The sequence below is a fragment of the Malaya genurostris genome, chromosome 2, assembly GCF_030247185.1.
Source record: "Malaya genurostris strain Urasoe2022 chromosome 2, Malgen_1.1, whole genome shotgun sequence".
In the NCBI taxonomy this organism is placed as follows: Eukaryota; Metazoa; Arthropoda; class Insecta; order Diptera; family Culicidae; genus Malaya; species Malaya genurostris.
The window spans coordinates 190,619,708-190,645,244 of NC_080571.1; the positions used below are offsets into that span (position 1 = coordinate 190,619,708).

General features: G+C 39.7%; 3 protein-coding genes across 6 annotated transcripts in view; 1 reads left to right on the forward strand and 2 right to left on the reverse strand.

The window, feature by feature from the left end:
- The window catches only part of LOC131432864 (complement component 1 Q subcomponent-binding protein, mitochondrial), a 65,262-nt gene extending 43,832 nt beyond the window's left edge, over nt 1-21,430 (reverse strand). Inside the window, exon 1 of one of the 2 annotated variants that reach the window (XM_058599419.1) lies at nt 21,036-21,430. In XM_058599419.1, the coding sequence (XP_058455402.1) occupies nt 21,036-21,261 (226 nt within the window). In that variant the 5' untranslated portion in view covers nt 21,262-21,430. The remainder of the gene's footprint in view (nt 1-21,035) is intronic. The other variant, XM_058599420.1, reaches the window with a different exon arrangement.
- Nucleotides 239-3,428, reverse strand: LOC131432862 (uncharacterized). Its single transcript, XM_058599416.1, has 2 exons — nt 2,967-3,428; nt 239-2,841 (listed from the first exon to the last, which is right to left on the reverse strand). The coding sequence occupies exon 2, from the start codon at nt 2,374-2,376 to the stop codon at nt 364-366; it is 2,013 nt and encodes a 670-aa protein (XP_058455399.1). The 5' UTR covers nt 2,377-2,841; nt 2,967-3,428; the 3' UTR covers nt 239-363.
- Nucleotides 11,042-16,983, forward strand: LOC131432863 (uncharacterized). 3 transcript variants are annotated; one of them, XM_058599417.1, is made up of 4 exons: nt 11,042-11,255; nt 11,779-11,984; nt 12,098-13,078; nt 15,988-16,983. In XM_058599417.1, exons 3-4 carry the CDS (start codon nt 12,100-12,102, stop codon nt 16,038-16,040), a joined length of 1,032 nt encoding a protein of 343 aa, XP_058455400.1. In that variant the 5' UTR covers nt 11,042-11,255; nt 11,779-11,984; nt 12,098-12,099; the 3' UTR covers nt 16,041-16,983. The 3 variants fall into 3 exon arrangements, 2 of the variants coding, with proteins under 2 accessions (XP_058455400.1, XP_058455401.1); XM_058599418.1 differs by having other exon boundaries at nt 12,098-13,066; XR_009229980.1 differs by lacking the exon at nt 12,098-13,078.
- Nucleotides 21,431-25,537: the final 4,107 nt, after the last annotated feature.

Sequence of the window (25,537 nt, forward strand, 5' to 3'; positions counted from 1 at the left end):
CAAGTTGTGCAGCGATTCCTTCTTCAAGCAGTGTACACGATGATCCATCATCTAAGAATACGAAGGTTTTTACTTGTTTTCCATTCCCATACAAAGTAACTGGCGAATAACGGAATAACGAAAAGGATTTCGTATGATGATGGTTCTGATGAACGACTTCTCCGGACCTGTTACCCTCACTGGTGTCATCGCGACTACTGTGTAGCAACATATGATGTCTAACTCGACACCCGTCTTGCCCGCATTCTTTCTTCGATCGACACGGCCAACTACGATGCGGAATCAAGCACAATCGACACAAGTTCTTCTGCCGAACTGCCTTCCAGCGACCTCCCACGTCCAACGATTTGAAACTGCGACAATTTAGAATCTGATGGTTGTTTTTCTCACAGTAAGAACACGCTTTTTATGTGGATTTCTCGACTGTACTGTCCATGTTCGATTTATTCGGCGACATGCCCACGTGAGTTCCTCCTTTTGCTTTTGCTTTTCCGCTCTTTGCGACTGCTGATAGTTTTGAGCGGAAACCACATCAATACTCAGCTCGGAAGCTAGATTCACTAGTCCCGACATGAAATCATTGAAAGTCGCCAAGTTGACGTTTGTGTACGCTTGTTTGAACGTACCCCATTGCATCTTCAACGAAGTGGGCAATTTATCGACCAACTCTTGAAGTAACATCGGATTCGACAAATGCGCTTGCTGCTCAGCCAAAACAATATGATCAACGAGATTTTGTATTGCTAGCCGGTAGCAGACGATGGAACTAAGGTTTTCCGACTTTGGCGGTGGAACGTTTCGCACCTTCTTCAGAAGAGAACTGATAAGAATCTCGGGTCTACCATAGAGCTTTTGTAGCGTTCCCATCACGTACGGAACGGATGCTGGCAAAAGTAAGCGACTTCTTACTGCTTCCAGGGCGGGACCTCCTAAAGAACGCTGTAATCTTGCTAGATTCTCGGCGTCGGTGTATCCACAAACGTCCGTTGTGTTCTTGAATGAACTGTATAAAATAGGCCACTCTTGAGGATCTCCGTTAAACTTCGGTAATTCGCGTGGCATAACCTGCCTAGCCGCCAACTGAGCGCTATTAGGCCCTACGCTAACTGGAACATGGTTTCCATTTCCGTACATTCCTAGCGATGATGGTATTGCAGACGGTATCGCTCCTGATCTTACAGTAGAAAAGGGCACGCTTGCTGGTGGATAATTATTCAAAACGGGATCTTCCGGTAACCAAGGGACTCCGGAAACCGCCGCAGAAGAAGTAGAAGGGTACTGGACTGTTGAATATATACCTGTATTCGAAGAAATAACAGGTCTTGAATTGGTTACGCTTCTGTCAGATAACTGCAACGAAGGCATTGGAGTAAACAACTGGAGTCCTTGTCCATTGTTCATTCTCGGATACGAATAGACAGGCGCTATATGCATTAGAGCATCCGTAATACTGGGTAGATTCGAATTTGGAAACGTAGTAGAAACTGGTGCATGAATTGATGAAACACTCGTTGACGCAGTAGCGACCGTCGTGATACAATTTCCGCTTATCGTAGCTACTACTGTAGCTGGAACTGCCGTAGAAACCAAACACGAATTTAACGTCGTGTTTCCCGGTATCGATGCAAACAATTCGTACGATTTCGCCAAAGCACCAAGACTTCCACTGGAAACTGGAACTGCTGGATTCGGATGAAGAATATCCGGAACAGTCGAAGTACAAATGGTTGAGACAAGTGACGTTGGCTTTGATACCTGAACGTCATTTTGTAGGCAAACGACTGGTACTGGCAGGGTAACTTCCTGTTCTGACATTGTAGGCTTCGACTGTCCCGTTTTGTCAACTTGTGTTCCCTTATTAAGCCAGTTCTCCAGCTGTTCACACCTCCTCTTCACACTAACTCCGCTTTTTCGACTCGATCTGCTAGAATCCTTATCCTCTTCAATCTGAAGCAGCAATGCATATCGTTTCCTTAAATACTCCTGCTCTTCATCGATTTGCTTCAGTTTCGCTTCTTCTTCCAACTTCCGGGATTTCCTCTCCTCTTCTGCACGCTTCTTCTTTAAGTTTTGTTGCTCCTTAAGAAGTTGAAGACTCAGCTGTAGTTTCTGCGATGCTCGACTACTCTTGCTGACGGATGACTCGTTGAAAGAAACAGCTGATTTTGATTCGCCATCCCAATCCGCCAAGCATTTACTGCACTTGAAACTCCGATCCGGTTCAGCAATAGATTCACTTACACCAGCACACTGAAAGTGAATCCACGATTCACACATATCGCAACATACCATGTCGTCATCGGCATCGACACGATCGCACCTCTTGCAGTGCCTACCATTATCACCCGATGTCAAATTATTTCGTTCGTCTGACATTTCGAACGATTATTTTAACCGAAATAGCGACCTAACTTTCCCTAAACAGTTTATACAATTTATTTCATTATTTCCTAAACTGTACGGGACTCGCGAATAGTGGGTGACAGAAAACTATCGTATATAATTATAGCGATCGATGTTTGCACTCTCAAACCTCACTTCCGAGCGGTCGTCTTCGGTATGTACTTCTCGGCACAGTAGACTATCTTCCGGACGGTACGTCTGTCGAAGGAACTTCCAAGGATGACTATCCAAACATCCAACTTAGGATGAATATCCTTTTAGAAATGTTCCAGAAAGTAAACACCGTCTATACAGTTGCCAAACTAAGCAGCTAAAAGGCTGTAATTTATTCAATTCATTAATTATTATTCTATGGTAAGTATACTTATTTCATACATATTCAGTGTTTTATTCTTCTTTCTTTTCAGGTATTGTCACGGAAGGATGATTGCTCACAATCTACAATAGTAACGGTAAGTTTTAGGTTAAGTTTCAGGTAAGTATTTTTCAGCAACTTTTCAGGTAAGTGTGATTCAATTATTCAGGTAAGTAATCTAAGCAAATCTTCGCAATTCACAACGTACCTCAATTGAACTAGTTTTTCCACTCACTACGTGGATGAATCAATTTAGATTTAATAATTAAACAATTCACTGAATTCACTGCGCGCTATTAAACTGATTACGATGATTGTTTGTTTGTTGTTGTTGTTGTGTTTTCTTGTTTTTGGCTCGAGGATCGTAGCCTCATATCCGCCACTGACGATTACGATGATTGATTTCTAACTTTCTCTTTCACTCCTGCCGTCTGTCAAACATGAGCATGAGTCACGTAATTTTTTATTCCCTGTGGTAACTTTCTTGCGAGGGATAGGGCAGATGGTTCACAAGTACTCTTGACGACGAATATCGTTAACACAGAGGTGATAGTACGGAGCAAGAGTTGAGGTTAAATACTGCAAGGAAGAGCAAGGAAGATAACCGAAATTTACAAGATTTATTGAAACCTATATAAAATGAAATAAATTTGCAGCTAAAAGCGTGCACCACCAATACAAACTGTGGTCTACTGATTTTGAGTCAACAGCGGTAGTTTGACCGATTTCCATAAACTTAGATTCGAATGAAAGGTTCTCGGAATTCCTGAATTTTATAAGGATCCGACTTCCGAAGTTATAGGGTAAAGTGTGTTCAATATTGTACACCGTCACATAAACTGGCGGAACAAAACCCGTAAAAAATGTTGTAAACTGGACTCAGAACCGTTATTTACAATCATAGGGTCAAATGAAAGGTCTTATGGTCCTATCAAAAATTACTGCATATTTTCGGATACAACAAACATTTAAATCATCATTTAGAGTGCGATGGCAAAATTGCATAAAATTTTCAAAATTTCAATAAAAACAAGTAGAGTATCATGTTATTTGGTGGCCGTACGAACCGACTTTGGTTATTGTAACCAGTGGTCACATTCAATGGTAATGGTCTCCGCCATAAATGATTGCTAAACGCGACCTGCTCAGATTCCCTTCCCTTCTGCTAATTCACCATCTCCTACCATGACAACACGATTACCAGTGTGAGTGATAGCCTTCCACGTCCGTGTTTACATGTGAGACCTTCATCGCGACCTTCACGGACTTAACCATGCGTTCCCATGGCCCTCCCATATGCGGAGCTGCCGGAACGTTGAAATGCCACTGCGTATCAGCGTTCGTGAATGTAGCGGCACAGTGCTTCGATATTTCCTCGATTTTCGACCTTTCTTCCGATAGCTGACGATTTGCTCCAACGAAATTAGTGCCATTATCGGAGAAAACCTCCAGGGACGCGCAACGCCGAGACACGAATCTACTGAATGCCATTACACAAGAGGTTGTCGATAGGCTATGCACCAACTCTAAGTGAACCGCACGAACCGTGAGACAGGTGAACAGGCATATCCACCGCTTGACCAAACTGCGTCCTACCTTGACTTCGAAGGGTCCCATGTAGTCGACACCGACATACGTAAATGGTCGAATAAATGGTGTTAGGGAAGCGGTCCCATAAGCGGTGGCACCGGAACAGCTTTCTTCACTTTACAGTACTGACAACTTCTGCCAACTTGACGTATGAGAGTTCGCAACCTCGAGATGTGAAATTTCTGTCGCAATTCGTTGTAGACTGTCTCATTGTTAGCGTGAAGAAACCGTCGATGAACAGCATCCACAAGAAGAACGGTTATACGGCTATTCCTAGGAAGTACTAATGGGTATCTTGTCGCGTAGGGAACATGTGATGCGTTGCCGATACGACTTTTGATCCGAATCAGTCCTTCTTCGTATATAAAGAGAACCATCGAACTTAATGGACTTCGTTTATTCACGTTGCGACCCTTTGTCAGCGCCTGAATCTCTTCGAAGTATGCCTGCACTTGTGCCTGATGCCAAAGAGCTTTCTCTGCCTTCTCGAATTGATTCTGGTCGAGACCGAAACTACTGCGTCCACGGTTTTCCGAATGTTTCCATATATTTAATGCTTTGTAGACATAAGCCATCGTTCGTACTAAGCGATTCCAGTTAGAGAAACGGCCAACGTCCACGATCTCATCAACTGTCTGGTGTACAGCTACCACTCGAACTTCCTCAACGGATGCATCTATCTCATCTACCGTGTTTGATTGCTTGGGCCACTGCTCTTTCCTGGGTAGAAATGATGGGGCTTGATACCAAAGATTTTCCGGATTGAACGACGGTCCTGCGTTCCACTTAGTAGCATCATCGGCTACGTTGAGCTTTGAGGGCACGTAGTACCATTCATCGACACTGGTGAGCGAAAGAATTTCGCCGACTCGGAAGGACACGAACGGGGGATAACGACGACTGTCAGAGCGAAGCCAGGCTAGAACCAAAAACGTCTTCTTATGTTTTTGTTTTTGCTGCTACTAGCGAACACCAACTACTGCCATTATGCGACATCCTTAAATATGCCACGCAAGCGCACGCCGACACACTGGCATCGGTGAACACATGAATCTCCATTTCCTCCACCTCTTGAGACTGAAGACCACCGAAATAACATCGAGGTATTCTTACTTCGTCGATCATATCATACAACTCGATCCATCTATTCCATAGATCGTGCAAGCTCTCCGAAATAGGTTCGTCCCAGTTCGTTCCTGTCCGCCAAATCTCTTGCATTAAGATTTTTCCTTGAACTACGAAATGCGCTACAAATCCCAATGGGTCATACAGCTTCATTACCGTTCGCAGTACCTGCCGTTTCGTCGGAATTACAACACTGCTGCTCAGAACATCTTTCACAGCCGATCGGTCGAATGTGAAGTGATCTGTTGAAGGAACCCACACAATTCCTAAAACTCGCTCGAACGAATGATCTTTATCCAATCCCAACGACTTGCTGTTCGACGTACCGGTTTCTCCGAGACGATCGAGCACGTTTTGCGAATTTGACAAAATTTTTCCGAACTCGAAACCAGCTTCTGCATGAATGAGTTGCACTTCTTTAACGAGTTTTACTGCTTCATCTTCCGAATCAACACTATCCAGAAAATCGTTCACGTAGTGGTTGTAGACGATTGCATCTGCAGCTCTTGGATACAGTTTTGCATATTCGAGTGCATTTTTGTTCTTCACGAACTGTGCTGTACACGGTGAACTGGTAGCTCCGAACATAGCAACGTTGATTACGTACACCTCAACTTCATCCGCCGGACTGTTACGCCATACGGAGCACTGCGACCACTTATCCTCCTCCCGAATAAGGATGCGAAGGAACATTTCGCGAATATCAGAGCAAACTGCTATTTTGCCTTCTGGAAAACGTAGCAGGAGGCCTACTAACGATACGAGGAGATCCGGACCTTTGAGCAGCATGTCGTTGAACGCAACTCCACCGGCTTTTGCGGCTGCATCCCACACCATCCGAATTTTGTTGGGTTTCTTAGGATTCGTCACTACTCCTAACGGCAGATACCATGTTCTACGGATGTTTACTTTCGCTAACTCTTCTGGCGATACTTTACGAACGTACTGTTTCTGCTCGTAGCTTTTGATTTGATCGTTAACTTTTATCCGTAAATCAGGATCTTTTGCCAAGCGTTTCTCCAAACCTTTCAACCTGCTGATCGCCATTTGATAGCTATCTGGGAAACTTAATTCGTCCTTTCGCCAGAGTAAACCTGTCTCCATTCGGTTTTCTTTTCGTACTGTTGTTGCCTCCAAGATACTACGTGCTCGTTTATCCTCTTCCGATTCTAACTGATGCGTCGAAACTACTTCTTCCACCGCAAAAAACTTCCGCATTGCATCATGTATGCTGCTGTTGCTCATGTCGTCACATGAATGAATGTGTAACTGTTCAACCGAATTTTTATTACCACAACTTCTCCCGTATATGCACCAGCCTAATCGAGTTTTAGATGCTACAGGTTCGCTGTTACTGCCTTCTCGTGTTTTCAAGCTAGTCAGCAGCCGTACGTGTTCCAGACCGATTATCATACCAGGTTTGGCATCGATGTAACTGGCTACGGGAAGTCCTTGAAGATACGGAAATCTACTCGACAACTCTGTATAGTCCAGCGTTTGACCTGGAAGGCCTAGCTCGCGCACCGTGCGTACATTGGCCAGTCGAAACGTTTGCTTCTCTTTGTCGTCCGATATTTCAACTGTCAGCCTCTTTGACGCTTTCTCGTGTCTGCTAACCTTTCCGGTCCAACTCAGCCATAGATGATCAGGTTCTCCTTCTATGCCAAGCTGTGCAGCGATTCCTTCTTCAAGCAGTGTACACGATGATCCATCATCTAGGAATACGAAGGTTTTTACTTGTTTTCCATTCCCATACAAAGTAACTGGCGAATAACGGAATAACGAAAAGGATTTCGTATGATGATGGTTCTGATGAACGACTTCTCCGGACCTGTTACCCTCACTGGTGTCATCGCGACTACTGTGTAGCAACATATGATGTCTAACTCGACACCCGTCTTGCCCGCATTCTTTCTTCGATCGACACGGCCAACTACGATGCGGAATCAAGCACAATCGACACAAGTTCTTCTGCCGAACTGCCTTCCAGCGACCTCCCACGTCCAACGATTTGAAACTGCGACAATTTAGAATCTGATGGTTGTTTTTCTCACAGTAAGAACACGCTTTTTATGTGGATTTCTCGACTGTACTGTCCATGTTCGATTTATTCGGCGACATGCCCACGTGAGTTCCTCCTTTTGCTTTTGCTTTTCCGCTCTTTGCGACTGCTGATAGTTTTGAGCGGAAACCACATCAATACTCAGCTCGGAAGCTAGATTCACTAGTCCCGACATGAAATCATTGAAAGTCGCCAAGTTGACGTTTGTGTACGCTTGTTTGAACGTACCCCATTGCATCTTCAACGAAGTGGGCAATTTATCGACCAACTCTTGAAGTAACATCGGATTCGACAAATGCGCTTGCTGCTCAGCCAAAACAATATGATCAACGAGATTTTGTATTGCTAGCCGGTAGCAGACGATGGAACTAAGGTTTTCCGACTTTGGCGGTGGAACGTTTCGCACCTTCTTCAGAAGAGAACTGATAAGAATCTCGGGTCTACCGTAGAGCTTTTGTAGCGTTCCCATCACGTACGGAACGGATGCTGGCAAAAGTAAGCGACTTCTTACTGCTTCCAGGGCGGGACCTCCTAAAGAACGCTGTAATCTTGCTAGATTCTCGGCGTCGGTGTATCCACAAACGTCCGTTGTGTTCTTGAATGAACTGTATAAAATAGGCCACTCTTGAGGATCTCCGTTAAACTTCGGTAATTCGCGTGGCATAACCTGCCTAGCCGCCAACTGAGCGCTATTAGGCCCTACGCTAACTGGAACATGGTTTCCATTTCCGTACATTCCTAGCGATGATGGTATTGCAGACGGTATCGCTCCTGATCTTACAGTAGAAAAGGGCACGCTTGCTGGTGGATAATTATTCATAACGGGATCTTCCGGTAACCAAGGGACTCCGGAAACCGCCGCAGAAGAAGTAGAAGGGTACTGGACTGTTGAATATATACCTGTATTCGAAGAAATAACAGGTCTTGAATTGGTTACGCTTCTGTCAGATAACTGCAACGAAGGCATTGGAGTAAACAACTGGAGTCCTTGTCCATTGTTCATTCTCGGATACGAATAGACAGGCGCTATATGCATTAGAGCATCCGTAATACTGGGTAGATTCGAATTTGGAAACGTAGTAGAAACTGGTGCATGAATTGATGAAACACTCGTTGACGCAGTAGCGACCGTCGTGATACAATTTCCGCTTATCGTAGCTACTACTGTAGCTGGAACTGCCGTAGAAACCAAACACGAATTTAACGTCGTGTTTCCCGGTATCGATGCAAACAATTCGTACGATTTCGCCAAAGCACCAAGACTTCCACTGGAAACTGGAACTGCTGGATTCGGATGAAGAATATCCGGAACAGTCGAAGTACAAATGGTTGAGACAAGTGACGTTGGCTTTGATACCTGAACGTCATTTTGTAGGCAAACGACTGGTACTGGCAGGGTAACTTCCTGTTCTGACATTGTAGGCTTCGACTGTCCCGTTTTGTCAACTTGTGTTCCCTTATTAAGCCAGTTCTCCAGCTGTTCACACCTCCTCTTCACACTAACTCCGCTTTTTCGACTCGATCTGCTAGAATCCTTATCCTCTTCAATCTGAAGCAGCAATGCATATCGTTTCCTTAAATACTCCTGCTCTTCATCGATTTGCTTCAGTTTCGCTTCTTCTTCCAACTTCCGGGATTTCCTCTCCTCTTCTGCACGCTTCTTCTTTAAGTTTTGTTGCTCCTTAAGAAGTTGAAGACTCAGCTGTAGTTTCTGCGATGCTCGACTACTCTTGCTGACGGATGACTCGTTGAAAGAAACAGCTGATTTTGATTCGCCATCCCAATCCGCCAAGCATTTACTGCACTTGAAACTCCGATCCGGTTCAGCAATAGATTCACTTACACCAGCACACTGAAAGTGAATCCACGATTCATACATATCGCAACATACCATGTCGTCATCGGCATCGACACGATCGCACCTCTTGCAGTGCCTACCATTATCACCCGATGTCAAATTATTTCGTTCGTCTGACATTTCGAACGATTATTTTAACCGAAATAGCGACCTAACTTTCCCTAAACAGTTTATACAATTTATTTCATTATTTCCTAAACTGTACGGGACTCGCGAATAGTGGGTGACAGAAAACTATCGTATATAATTATAGCGATCGATGTTTGCACTCTCAAACCTCACTTCCGAGCGGTCGTCTTCGGTATGTACTTCTCGGCACAGTAGACTATCTTCCGGACGGTACGTCTGTCGAAGGAACTTCCAAGGATGACTATCCAAACATCCAACTTAGGATGAATATCCTTTTAGAAATGTTCCAGAAAGTAAACACCGTCTATACAGTTGCCAAACTAAGCAGCTAAAAGGCTGTAATTTATTCAATTCATTAATTATTATTCTATGGTAAGTATACTTATTTCATACATATTCAGTGTTTTATTCTTCTTTCTTTTCAGGTATTGTCACGGAAGGATGATTGCTCACAATCTACAATAGTAACGGTAAGTTTTAGGTTAAGTTTCAGGTAAGTATTTTTCAGCAACTTTTCAGGTAAGTGTGATTCAATTATTCAGGTAAGTAATCTAAGCAAATCTTCGCAATTCACAACGTACCTCAATTGAACTAGTTTTTCCACTCACTACGTGGATGAATCAATTTAGATTTAATAATTAAACAATTCACTGAATTCACTGCGCGCTATTAAACTGATTACGATGATTGTTTGTTTGTTGTTGTTGTTGTGTTTTCTTGTTTTTGGCTCGAGGATCGTAGCCTCATATCCGCCACTGACGATTACGATGATTGATTTCTAACTTTCTCTTTCACTCCTGCCGTCTGTCAAACATGAGCATGAGTCACGTAATTTTTTATTCCCTGTGGTAACTTTCTTGCGAGGGATAGGGCAGATGGTTCACAAGTACTCTTGACGACGAATATCGTTAACACAGAGGTGATAGTACGGAGCAAGAGTTGAGGTTAAATACTGCAAGGAAGAGCAAGGAAGATAACCGAAATTTACAAGATTTATTGAAACCTATATAAAATGAAATAAATTTGCAGCTAAAAGCGTGCACCACCAATACAAACTGTGGTCTACTGATTTTGAGTCAACAGCGGTAGTTTGACCGATTTCCATAAACTTAGATTCGAATGAAAGGTTCTCGGAATTCCTGAATTTTATAAGGATCCGACTTCCGAAGTTATAGGGTAAAGTGTGTTCAATATTGTACACCGTCACATAAACTGGCGGAACAAAACCCGTAAAAAATGTTGTAAACTGGACTCAGAACCGTTATTTACAATCATAGGGTCAAATGAAAGGTCTTATGGTCCTATCAAAAATTACTGCATATTTTCGGATACAACAAACATTTAAATCATCATTTAGAGTGCGATGGCAAAATTGCATAAAATTTTCAAAATTTCAATAAAAACAAGTAGAGTATCATGTTAGTTGGTGGCCGTACGAACCGACTTTGGTTATTGTAACCAGTGGTCACATTCAATGGTAATGGTCTCCGCCATAAATGATTGCTAAACGCGACTGATATGTACACCTTATGTATTACATAGTGGAAACAGAGGTAACGCAAGTAACCATCCACTTGTCATCGAGATAGAGCAAGTAAATACAGGCAGAGTTTCTCTGTATTCGTTTTTAGGCAGTTCAGCTAATCAGTTGGTTTTTCTTTCTTCAGCAAATCTACCGAAATTCAAATAGGTCAATGTCCTATAGAGGTCGATGCCCTTTAAGAAGTTTGTAGGTGAGTATATCATTACTTAGAACTTTGTGTTCAAAGTGCAGAGAGATAGTAAAACTGGCGACGAGGAAAAACGTATTGAGTGAAGCATTGGACGGCATTTTGGAAGTTTCTTGTGAGATGATATTTGAGCCATAGCCATAGGCTTCTTTATATAACATTGTATTTGTTACTCTGGTGGTGATAAAAGATTTAATTTTTCCCAGGGAAAGAATCAAACAGCGTGCGGAGGTGCCATTTTTTTTCTGGTTGATTGTTCTTTCTGAATAGTGAGTGAGTAGCCATTAGGGTAAATTTACATATAGTGGAGTTTATGATGGAATAATGAGACAAAGTGGGATGTTTTTTTGATTAAAAAAAATCACCATTTTGAACAACGGCGTCATATTTCATTTAATTTTCTTTTGGTTTAAAAGATTAAGAGCATATTTTAATGCTATTAAGTTGAATAAGTGACTCGTTTACAGCAAAAAAATTTATTACCGACAATTAATAGGGTTTTTATCTTTCTTTTCATCCGGTAAAGCTTGGAGAATAACTGTTCAAAAAGGATTGAACTTTGTCGGAAATATCTACGGAGCAGGCAAAGGTGCTCGCAAGGACTTGGAAGGCATCGGATTCGGTGAAGGAAATTTAGACGGACCAGGCAAAGGCGCTGAGATTAAACGACAGAGGTCTAGTATATAACACTAGCTAAGTGGCTTGAGCTGGTGACAGTATTGGATTTGTAGGGTGAGTCATTTTGTTTGCCATATATATAGAACTATATTTATTCGACAATCAGCTCCCAGTGATCTAATTTGGTTTTTGTTATTATTATTTCGTTTTTGACTTTATTAAATCAGAAATGGCTCAAATGAGCATGGCCTCGATTATCGAACCGTATAGGAAGGGTACGCCCTTTAGCGATTGGATAGATCGTTTGGAATTTTGTTTTACCGCAAATAATATTACTGCTGATTTAAAAAAAGCTCATTTTTTCACTCTGAGTGGTCCGTTTGTGTTTGCAGAACTTAAGCTTTTGTATCCTACGGGGAATTTGAACGATTTGTCGTATGAGGACATGATAAAAAAGTTAAGAACACGCCTTGACAAAAAACCGTCTGGTTTAGTACAGCGGTTGAGATTTTCGAATAGGGTGCAGCACCCTGATGAATCCTTAGAGGATTATGTCCTCGCAGTGAAGCTCCAGGCTGAATTCTGTTCTTTTGATACTTTTAAGGACCAGGCCGTAAGAGATAGAATTATCTCGGGTATAACAGATACAGCCCTACAGGAAAAAATTCTAAATGAGGAGGAAGACTTAAGCGCTGAAGCCACAGAGAAGATTATACTGACATGGCAAATGGCCAAGTCAAACGCCAAATCGCTGGGAATAGGGGGTAAACCTGAGACAATAGCATCGATTAACCCAACAAATTCTCCTCGTGGAAAGGTTTGGCAAAAACTTATGAATGCTTACTGCAATTCGCAAGCTGCTAATAATTTTAGCACTCCCAACTCATCCAGGGGTCCGGTAAAATCTAGATTAGGTTACAGACAGTATGGTCGAGGGGAAATACCCAAATCTCATTTGAATGGTTCGGAAAGATTATATGAACGTAAGAAGATAGATTATTCTAGATTGACATGCGATTTTTGCGGAGTAAAGGGCCATATTAAAAAAAAATGCTTCAAATTGAAAAACCTAAAAAGGGATGCGGTAAAATTCGTCGATACCTATGAGAAGCCTGGGACCAGCCAAAGCAAATCGTTGAACGAGATTTTCAGCCGGATGTCAACACGGGAGGACAGCGAAGACGAACCTGATGCAGGTGATGTTCAATGTATGTTGGTAACTTCTGTCAACAAAATAAACAATCCTTGTTTGATAAATGTCATTATGGAGGGAAAGACCATCCAAATGGAGGTTGATTGTGGTTCGTCGGTAACAGTTATGAGTAAACAACAATATGATTCTTGTTTTTCGATGCCTCTGAAGAAATCAGAGAAGAAATTATTGGTAGTAAACGGGGATAACTTGGAAATAATGGGAGAAACAAATGTTTCAACAATATACAAAGGTATACAAACAAAATTAACATTAATAGTTTTAAAATGCAACAATAATTTCATTCCGCTATTAGGACGCGATGGTTTGGACGTTTTTTTCTCCGATTGGAGGAGCATTTTCACAAATTCTATAACTGAAAATGAAATCATTAAAGGGGGAACTGGTATAGCTCAGGGAATCAAGGACAAATTTTCTAATGTATTTATCAAAGACTTTTCGGTTCCCATTAATGGTTATGAAGCAGATTTAGTCCTTAAGGAGGACAAGCCAATATTTAAAAAGGCATATAATGTTCCTTACCGGCTAAGAGAGAAAGTTTTACTCTATCTAGACAAATTAGAGAATGAAAAAGTTATTACGCCCATAAAAACCAGTGAGTGGGCATCTCCTGTTGTAATTGTTATTAAAAAGGACAACAATATAAGGTTAGTGATAGACTGCAAAGTGTCCATAAACAAATGTTTAATTCCGAATACCTATCCTTTGCCTACAGCACAGGATCTGTTCGCTGGTTTGGCCGAATGTAAAGTGTTTTGCTCGCTTGATCTTGAGGGCGCATACACTCAACTCTCATTATCTGAAAAGTCAAGAAAATTTATGGTGATAAACACAATCAAAGGATTATTTACGTATAACAGATTACCACAGGGAGCCTCCTCTAGTGCAGCGATTTTTCAGCAGATTATGGAGCAAGTATTACAAGGTTTGGAAAAAGTGTTTTGCTATTTGGATGATGTTCTAGTTGCGGGAAAAGACTTACAAGATTGTAAACACAAATTAGAAATGGTTTTAACAAAATTATCAGACGCAAATATTAAAGTTAATTGGGAAAAATGCAAATTTTTCGTAAGTGAATTACCATACTTGGGGCACATTATCAGTGAAAAGGGTTTATTGCCATGTCCGAGCAAAATTGCAACAATTAAAGAGGCAAAAGTGCCAAGAAATGTAACGGAATTAAAATCTTTTTTGGGTTTGATAAATTACTACAACAAATTTATACCACATTTATCATCAAAACTTTATTATTTATATAATCTTTTAAAAAATGACACTAAATTTATTTGGGACGCTAATTGTGACAAAGCATTCAAAGAGAGTAAAGAATCGTTAATAAATACTAATTTCTTGGAATTTTACGATCCAAGGAAACCTATTGTGGTAGTATCGGATGCATCAAGTTACGGGCTTGGTGGAGTAATTGCTCATAAAGTCGATGATGTCGAGAAACCAATATGCTTCACATCCTTTTCACTGAACTCAGCGCAAAAAAATTATCCTATCTTACATCTGGAAGCTTTGGCATTAATTTCTACAATAAAAAAGTTCCATAAGTTTTTATACGGTCAACATTTTATGGTTTACACGGACCATAAACCTCTTGTAGGCATTTTTGGTAAGGAAGGTAAAAATGCAATTTTTGTTACAAGACTTCAGCGATATGTTTTAGAAATGTCTATTTATAATTTCGACATTCAATACAGGCCATCATCCAGAATGGGAAATGCGGATTTCTGTTCGCGATTTCCATTGCAAGAAGAAGTTCCAAAACATCTAGACGTAGAACTGATTAGAAATATTAATTTCGGTGAGGAATTTCCAGTAGATTCAAAAAAAATAGCTGAAGTTACTAAAACTGACGAGTTCCTAAGGGAAATTATGAAATATATGATGAATGGCTGGCCAAAAAAAGTAGACAGACGCTTTGTTGACGTGTATTCTAACAAACATGAGCTAGAAATAACAGAAGGCTGTTTGTTATATAAGGACAGGGTTATAATCCCGCAGCAAATGCAGGGCCGGATCCTCAAATTATTACATGCCAACCATGCTGGAATGGTAAAGATGAAATTGTTTGCCAGACGATATGTGTATTGGTTTGGTATAAATAAAGATATAGAAAGTTTCGTAAAACATTGTGATATTTGTGGTAGTATGGCTGTAGTCCCAAAGCAAAAAATTGAATCTAAATGGATACCAACAGCAAAGCCTTTTAGCAGAATACACATCGATTTCTTTTATTTTGAGCATCGTACATTTTTGTTGATAGTAGACAGTTTCTCCAAATGGATTGAGATTGAATACATGAGAAATGGTACGGATGCAGGAAAGGTCCTGAAAAAGTTAGTTGGGTTTTTTGCCAGGTACGGTTTGCCTGATATTTTAGTTTCAGACGGAGGACCTCCGTTTAATTCTTATAGTTTCGTGGGTTTTCTAGAAAAACAAGGGATAAAAGTTCTAAAAAGCCCACCTTATAATCCATCGAGTAACGGTCAGGCCGAGAGGCTCGTGAGGACGGTAAAAGAAGTACTAAAAAAATTCCTAATTGAACCGGATACTAAAGAATTAGATTGGGAGGATCAAATGAATTTGTTCCTATTTAACTATAGGAACAATTGTTTGACAAATGAGGGTGATTTCCCTTCAGAAAGAATATTTAGTTATAAACCAAAGAAACTCATAGACTTGTTGAATCCAAAAAATCTTTATAAACACCGATTGCCACTACCACACCCTATTTGTGATGAAAAGTCGTCAAATTTCTCTTTAGAGAATACAAATGATCCTTATAATAATCTGATAGAAGGTGATGTGGTGTGGTACAAGAACCACAACCCCCATAATCATATGCGATGGATAAAAGCAAATTTTTTAAAACAATTTTCTAAAAATACCTTTCAGATTACAATTGGAAGCGTGCCGGTAATGGCACACCGTTCCCAAATACGGATTAGAGATAGTAGTCCGGGGAGGAGAAACTTACTGGTTTCTTGGAAGCCACGAACCGAAATTGGAAGAGAAAACGAGAACAACACTATGAGTGACGAGGAAGAATTCAGGGGATTTCCTGAGCAGGATCAACCAAGGAAAGGTGTTAAAAGAAAGCTGAATTTGGACCAGGTGGATTTGCCAGCATTAAGAAGGTCGAAACGGTTGCGAAAAGCAAATCTCGATCATAGTTACATTTACGAATGAATTGAAATGAATTTTATGAATTATGTTCTAAATGAATTATAACGAAACCATCAGGAAAGCCTGATTTCGAAATATTTTCAAACTGGTTTCGAATTACTTTCAAATTGTAATTATTGTAAGCAATCATATGTACATATTTTATTATTTAATTATAAGACAATTTTAAGGGAAAAGTACTGATATGTACACCTTATGTATTACATAGTGGAAACAGAGGTAACGCAAGTAACCATCCACTTGTCATCGAGATAGAGCAAGTAAATACAGGCAGAGTTTCTCTGTATTCGTTTTTAGGCAGTTCAGCTAATCAGTTGGTTTTTCTTTCTTCAGCAAATCTACCGAAATTCAAATAGGTCAATGTCCTATAGAGGTCGATGCCCTTTAAGAAGTTTGTAGGTGAGTATATCATTACTTAGAACTTTGTGTTCAAAGTGCAGAGAGATAGTAAAGCGACCTGCTCAGATTCCCTTCCCTTCTGCTAATTCACCATCTCCTACCATGACAACACGATTACCAGTGTGAGTGATAGCCTTCCACGTCCGTGTTTACATGTGAGACGGAAGGTTCACTCACTGCGGTAAGTGTAGCAGATATGCATTTTACAGTGCTCAATGCAACGGTTGGAACTCCTTTTCGCGCAAATTCCTATTCACTGTGATTGGTGCTATCGGCAGGGCTACCAATGTTTGACAGTCATAAACGTCAACCCTTATGGTCTAAAACAACCAAAAATATGAACAATTTGCGAGTCGGTATGAGGTTGGCTGTGCTCAGCACTAATTGGGAAAATTCTTTCCGTTAGTGACACTCAAATGAGTAAGAAGTGCACGCGATTCTCGATCCTATAATATGTTAGTGATGATTTATTAAAAAATGTTGTAACGTGTTAATAATGTTATTTTTTCTTATAGTCTAAGTTTACCAAATCGAAAACAAACAGCTATTAAGATTATAAAATTGTTTTATAGTAAAAAGTATTAAAACGGTTAGTCACATTATAGTAGTACAAATTAAAATGGTGTTAAAAATGTATATTTATATGTACATTGAACAGTGTCAAAACCAAGCATAAAAACCACGGAAAGCACGAAACACATTATAAAATGTAGCAAAAGGTAAAATTATTAAATAAATTAATGGGTTTGGTTAGGGTTCAGCAAACACGTGATCAATTAGCTAATGTCTACTGGGTAGGCCCCAGCAGCCTTTTTGTTTCGGGCTGAAGACTTTGTCCGAAGCCATTCTCGTTCCCAGCTGCTGAACTCGGATAAATCGGGCGCAGTCATAACGCACGACCCTAGTAAACGAATCCGGAGATTCTAACTCAGATGCTACTCCAATCGCTAAAGATTATAAGACCATCAACTTTAAGCCGTGCGATAAGCCACATGCCTGAGTTACAGCTTGGGAATTCCCTTCTTCGTTATTCGGCATGGCTGCCGAGATAAATACTCAGTTTTGATATGAAACCAGTCGCTGATCACAATACATTTCGTCGTGGATCACCGCCTGCTGTCATTGATCATCATCCGTTTCGTCGAGTACACACTGTGAACCCGAATCATTCTTCCAGAAGAAACACGCAAGTAAAACAATCAAAAAGTGACGTCACATAGATATAAGATCATTGTTAGGGTAGTAATAAAATTATGATCATGTTCAGAAAATCTGTGGCAATTTAGTAAGAAAAGGTAGCCATTACTAATATCGTTACATGATCGCTTTTACCGGTTTCTAGACTCAAAAAGGGGTCTTCAGTCCTCGCCTTTGAGTGTTCTCCAGAAGAAGCTTTCCTAAATTTCGCTTTTGAGTACTATGGGGCGCCTTTTCAAAATTTACCCTCTGAGAGAGTAATAATTTTTTGATCGTAAATATCTTTTGTTATATCTAACGAATCAACACAATTTTTGCTTTATGTCATCGGAAATATGATCACAATTTTATGATAAAACTATGTTTGGTACAAACGAGTATCAAAGAGGATAATTTATAATGCGCGTTTGCCTTTCTCGTATTTTGAAAGCTCATAGTTCAGTGATCTGTGAAAGGATTACAATAATCTAACTACCAATAGAATCGAAATTTTTCAACTTAAACGTGTATAGCAACAGCATTGAAGTAATTCAATAGTACACTATTAAAAACCTGTCTCATTTGACCCATGTCAACACCAGCCAATCAGAACGCGTTCTGAGGAAGAGAACAAAATATCTGCTCCTGTACAACAAATCGTTCGAGAAAAATGTTCTGAACAGTGCTTAATATCGTAGTGAGTTCCACAATTTGGTCCTTCTGAAAGGCAAGAATAAATCCCGTAGAGCATCCTGATAGTTTCTTTCAATGAAATGCAAATCCGAAATTAAATAATCGACATTAAAATTCTGTTAGGACCGCCCATTAGTGAAATAGCTACAAACGAAATCACGAAAAAAGAAACCTCTTAACAAAAATTGGATCAGGATTCTATCGCCACTGCGAGCAGATGTATTGTGTGTCGTTTGCAAAGCTAGTTTCGCTGTCGACAAGAGCGATTACGTCACAGCCGCCAGTTGTTTGCATTGGTGAAAAAACAACGGAAAGAGGACAACGGTGGAGAACATCACACAAAATCAGTCGTTCTAATGGCTCTAAAAGTTTTCTAAAGAACTATTAGGATTTCTTGCTCGCAAATCGAAGGTAAACAATCTCAGTTTAGTGCAAATCTAGAATTGTTTGATTAGATTTGTGCATTTTTCGCTGTGTGAAATTCACAGTAATCGAGATCAAGTGAAGCTTTCTTTGTTGTTGCGAAAAATGTCAAAAAGGGGAATGCTTGCATAATTCACACAATTGATCAACTAATTGATATTCAACTAAGTGTTAAGGAACATGTCAGTTGTTTTTGTATTCACGAAATCCAGTTATGTCTCTGACATTACCCACCCGCCTTTTCCACACGGATTCCGGAATTAACACGATTTTAATTTACGCGGTTTTCGCAATTAAGGTAGCGCTTCGCCGTGGTCACGGGAGTTCGCTGCCTATCCCGGGGTTTCACGCACTTTACCCAAAATTGTGAGAAAACGGGGAAGAAAACGGAAATTCCAAGAACATACGATTCTAGATAATTAATTTTTCTATCTATTCGTATATAAATTGTGCCTGATAAACATTTTTATCGAAAGATTTCGTGCGAGTTATAAAAATAAATAAGTTTTTCCTTATTCTTTCGCACGCACACAATGTCAACGCATGCATTGGGGTGTGCAAAATGCTACATGCGGTAGACGCTAACAACATTTCTTTTGTTTTCGTTGTCCGTTCTCTCTGCGTAAACGTTGAATATAGTTGAGTAGAAAATGTAAGTAAGTGTTACTACTTTGTAAAATAATTTCTATTCATGTTTCAGTAGAACCAGAAATCAGTAAAGATTTTCATCGCTACCTAAGACAAGACCTGACATCTGGGGGGGCTGCTTTTGTTCCAAAATGGACCAGTTTCTGATTGGCTGATTTTGATGTTGCCACCTGCACATTGTGAAAAGAAAAAACTTTTGCAGGGTACGCGAGCAATGATGCCAGGTATAAAGAAAATCAGAAAACAAATTTATTAAAATGTATAATTTTAGCTCACCAATGAAAATGAAAATTTTCGGAGAATGTTTAACTTTTTTTTCAATCTCATTGGTAATAAATGTTTATAGTGGCAAGACTGTGTAATTAAAATAGGCATCAAGCCGTCTTACTTTTTAGTGAATTAAAGTGTAACCAAAAAAAGATTTGTTAAATTAGTGTAAACTCGAAAGTGTGTTTAGTTTTACGAGAAGAATGAACTGTTGTGTTCCACACTGTGGTCGCATTAAGCATTTCTATCCGAACCTGACTTTTCCCGGTTTCCAAAAAATCCGGTAATACGTCAACAATGGATCCGATTGTTCGTTCAACATTAGATATTTTGTGTTTTGTCATCAAAGCTCAATTAATTGTTTTTAAGCATTAATATATAATAAAGAAATGCATTCACCAAAACATGTTTTATGTTTATTTCAAATCAAAAACCTAAAGTCTAAAAATTTAAATGTAATATTTTTTTCCTAGCATAGTTATTAAAAAAATTCTGTAAATATAGCTACACTGTAGCCGATACGTTGGTATTTATTCCACAGGGCGAAAATGGCGAGAAGGATGATTCGGAAGGAAGAATAAGAAGCCAGTTGTCAGGTCTTGTCTTAGATCGCTACTAGCTTTGACGCTTTGGTGAAAACGTAGCACATCCCTACATATGCGAGTTGTTTATAGCGAGAAAAGAAAAAAGAAAACCAAATTTTAACAAAAATCGCACGAAATCTCGCGAAAGAAAAGCTTTCTAACTGATATTTTTCGCCAAATGCATAGTAAAATCATTTACCTACAATCGTATGTTTTTGATTTTTCGTGAATCGGGTTAGTATTTTAGAAATTTGCAATTTAGGGTGAAATTTCGGCGACAAAGCAAGAGGAAGCAGTGAGATGTCTTGCTTCGACCTGACCACGGCGAAGCGCTACCTTAACACGGTTTTATTTTACACGGATTTTTTTCAAACGGTGCGTAACCCCCGTGCAAAAAGAGACCTTAGAGTCATTATGTAGAACAAGTTTCATGCGATATGCTAACTTTTTACGAAAAATATCTAAAATAGTAGTAAACAAATCTGTTCGTGCACATGGTTAAGTTATATAATAAATTATAACATATAAACATTAGATTAACAGAGTGATGTAATTATGTTTATTTACCTTTTGTGTGAATTCGATGCGTTCCTAAGCATCCACAGGTGCATGTTGTGCTGGATTTGAGAAGATTTTGTGAAAACCGAGACGTTATGTGGCTATCCGATCGACACATGTTCCTAAATGCTCTCGTGAAATCTCTTTTACAGATAACTTTCGTTATATTTGAAGGCAAAAAAACAGTAAACTGCTTATAAGGTGTTGATCGAACGATTTTTCCTAATACATTCATTATTGTTTTGAAGTTAGCCGGTAGATAGGATTCAAAAATTCACTTTTTTTTCTCTCCGACTTTTACTGGCTTAGACCATCAGAACCATAAAACCAAACAAAAATTCACTTGCATGAAAATCTTTATGCTCGAGTTTTACACAATTTTAGGAAATTGACAATAGCTGCCGGGTTGCCAGAATGTTTCATAATACGATAAGCAAATCTACACGCACATTGGACATAATACACTCAAATAAAAATTCACGTTCGATTCACTTAAAAAATCACGTAAATTGGTTTCAAATGTCAAATTGAATATTTTACGTGACGTAATTGAATGTTACACGAACATCCCCTAAAATGAATAGAGTCATCACATAAGGTTTACGTGAATTGACCAAACGTCAAACAATCTACGTGAATTTCCAGTGTGAAAAACTTGATTTTGAAAATGGCGAACAGTGGCTCTCAAATTGTAAATAGTGTAAATATTTGCGAGAAATGTTATTTAATTACAATTTTTTACTACATCGACTGGACCATTCCAGTATGAAAGTTTCTATGTGTTTAACTAAACCGAATGCCTGCGTGAGTTCGGAAGTTTGCCGCTCCTTCCGAATGCTTCAAACATGTCGTTGGTCCACCGAAAAACGAGTTCAAAATCGGTATGAAGCTAGAGACACTGGAACCATGTATTGCGACTTCAACCTGCATCGGTAGTGTTGTGGGAGTTCTCGTATCTCGACTTCGGATTCGGTTGGATGGCAGTGACAATATGATTTCTGAAGACTTGCCGATTCGAGATCCCACGTTATTAGTTGCTTTTTATTTTCAGCCATTAAAATTCTATGCTAATTTTCTGAAATAAATGTTTTATTTTTCATTTCCTAGATTTATATAAGAATCTGAAATCTCCCTTTTGACTTTAACCAATATATAAAATAATAATTCTCTGGTATCTAAATTTGATATGAACTGATAGGTAAATGTGATATGAGCAGTACATTACATTTTACCTATGAAACACGTAACTTTTACTGGATTATGCATTGAACAGCTTTTAAATGTCAGTCCATTTAAATCTACGTGAAAAGTAGGGTGGAAAATATTCACATAACTTTTCACGTAACTATAACATGATTATTATTTTGAGTGTATATTATCTATTATCTCAAAGTTTGAGTTGCGGTTATACTCAAATATATACACTGAAAATAATTCATACACGCAGAGAAATGAAGCATGTTAAAAATAACAAAACAGTTAGTAGAATTTTTAATATGATTTATGTTCATTTCAAGCTTTTTGTTTGGTTTAACCTAACGAAAAAATTTTTTGCTCTCGATGAATTTTGTTGTTGAATTAAACTAACTATTTATTACATGCCAACCAAAGTGGAATTGACGTTATAGAAATATCCGTGTTGACTCAATCCTGTTGTATCTTTATTTCTAGAAAGAAAAGGGTTTTCAACAATCAAAAGTGTTAGTTGAAATAACTAATTTCAAGGAAATTTATTTCAACTAAAAGTACAACATCCTGGCACCGGATTCTCCAACGAGACTGTCTAGATCGGGAGTCCATTCCGTTCTAGACATTTTCATCAGCAACATCAGCATAGACAACTATCCAGTTTTTTTGTCCTTCGGAATAGCACCAGTGTCATCACCAAACGTTCGCAGACTGGCCACTTTTCCAGCAACTAGCCGAAGAGAACATCAATGTCGATATGCCACTGGACGCTCTGGTGGAAATCGATACGGTCATTAGAAACATCGAGGAGGCAATCACGATCGCCAGAGAAAGATCAATAAAAAACAGTTCAGAGGGTGAGTACTTCTCTCCAAATTGACTGCACACTAAACACCTTATTCGTCTCCGGAATATTTACCGGAGACAGTACCAACGTACAGGTGGTCTTGATAAAAAGACCACCTACACCAACTTGACTAGGGTTATCCAGGGAAGGTTGGTGGAAATAAAAAACAAAAGTTTCGAACAAAAACTTCAACAAATCCTTCCCCATTCGAAACCGTTCTGGTCGATGGGGAAGGTGTTCAACGAAAAATCAAAACCGATCCCTCCACTGGTTCCGCCTGAGGGCGCAGATGAGGGAATCATTTTAGTAACACCTGCCGAGAAGGCTAACGAACTGGGGCGGCAGTTTGTGTGTTCACACAATCTGGGACTCAACATTGTTAGTCCACACGAAAGGGCCGTTGCCGATGGCGTGGCCGAGATTGAACTATCAGACAGCTTAGTTCCAGAAGAAACAAGAGCTACTGCAGATGAGTTGATGGCTTTTGTGAAAAAGTCCAAAAACATCAAGGCCTCCGGTTTCGACAACATTTTCAACATTGAACTAAAGCAACTGAGTTTCCGTTCTTTTGACTTTATTGCAAAAATATTCAACCGGTGCTGGGACCTTGGCTACTTCCCTTCAATGTGGAAGTTAGCTGAAGTCATCCCAGTACTGAAACCGGGTAAAGATCCTTCCCTATCCAAAGGCTATCGACCCATCAGCTTACTCTCTGCCCTGTCTAAGCTGCTCGAAAAATTCATCCAAAGCCGAATCCTTGCATTCGCCGATCAACATGGGGTCTTCCTGGAAGAACAGTTTGGGTTCCGGAAAGGAAGATCTACTATTCATCAACTCACGAGAGTAACCAACATCATTCGACGGAATAAGTCGGTGTCCAAGTCGACAGCAATGGCGATTTTGGATATCGAAAAAGCGTTCGACAATGTATGGCACGATGGGTGTTCAAGCTGCATCGATACAGTTTTCCGGTGTATCTGATTAAGATCATCAAAAGTTATCTTTCAAATAGAGCTTTTCAGGTTTCTCTGCAAAATGTTCAATCGGACAAATTTTCCATCCCTGCAGGTGTGCCCCAAGGAACTCCTGGGTCCCATTCTGTATAATATTTTCACATCAGACATCCCACCTCTTCCGGGGGGTGGTGTCTTGTCACAGTTTGCTGACGATACGGCCATCCTTTATGATGGACGAGTCGTCAGTATCCTGAAGAACAAACTGCAGAGGGGTCTGGATGCTCTAAATGAATATTTCTCGAACTGGAAAATTGTAATCAATGCAGCGAAAACTCAGGTCATCCTGTTTCCGCATTCGAGATCGACTAGACTTGTTCCGTCTGACGAATGCAGAATTCGGTTCGGTTTCGCTGACGTGCAGTGGTCCGACGAAGTGGTCTATCTAGGATTAACGTATGACAGACATCTGATCTTCAGGTCACATGTTGAAAAAATAATCACCAAATGTAACATACTCATCAGGTCTCCATACCCGTTGATATGTAGAACATCAAAACTGTGCCTGAAGAATTGGATGGCTGTCTACAAACAAATCATCTACCCCGCAATCGAATACGCAGTCCTTGTTTGGCGGGGTTGTGCAAGAACACACAAGCTAAAGCTCCAGCGAGTTCAAAATAAAATCTTGAAAATGATCCTTAAACTGCCCCTTCGGACGAGAACCACGGATGTACAAGAACCGGCTTCCCTGGATACCCTAGAAACAAAATTTGACCATCAGTGCATAAAATTTGGGGAGAGGTGCTCAGCCTCAGAAATTGCTATAATTCAAACTTTGAATGTATTAGATTAGGCTTAGACATAAATAGGTAGGATTTTATAATAATTGAAACAAACGAAAGTTCAAACTTTGCAAAGTATACTACAAGAAATTGAAAAATTCACATCGGTACAAATTACTGTAAGAGGAAAAACCAAAGATGAAGAGCCATAGGCTGAAACATTTGAAATGTACTATGTTAATGTAAAACACATAAAAACATCAAATAAACACATAATTAATAATACAAAATATGCAAAACTTTCGAACATCACAGTGACATTAATAAACAACCCTAATATATATCAGAGACATAACTGGATGTCGTGAATACGAAAACAACTGACATGTTCCTTAACACTTCCGAATATCAATTGTTTGAATTATGCAAGCATTCCCCTTTTCCACATTTAGGCTTCACTTGATCTAGATTACTGTGAATTTCACACAGCGAAAAGTGCAAAAATCTAACCAAACTGTTTTAGATTTGCGCTAAACTGAGAATATTTCCTTTCGATTTGCGAACAACAAATCCTAATAGTTCTTCAGAAAACTTTTAGAGCCATTAGAACGGCTGATTTTTTTGTAATGCTCTCCACCGTTACTTTTTCATCCATGAAAATGACTGGCAGCTGTGACGTAATCGATTTTGTCGGAAGCGAAACTAACTTTGCGAACGGCACAAAATACATCTGCTCTC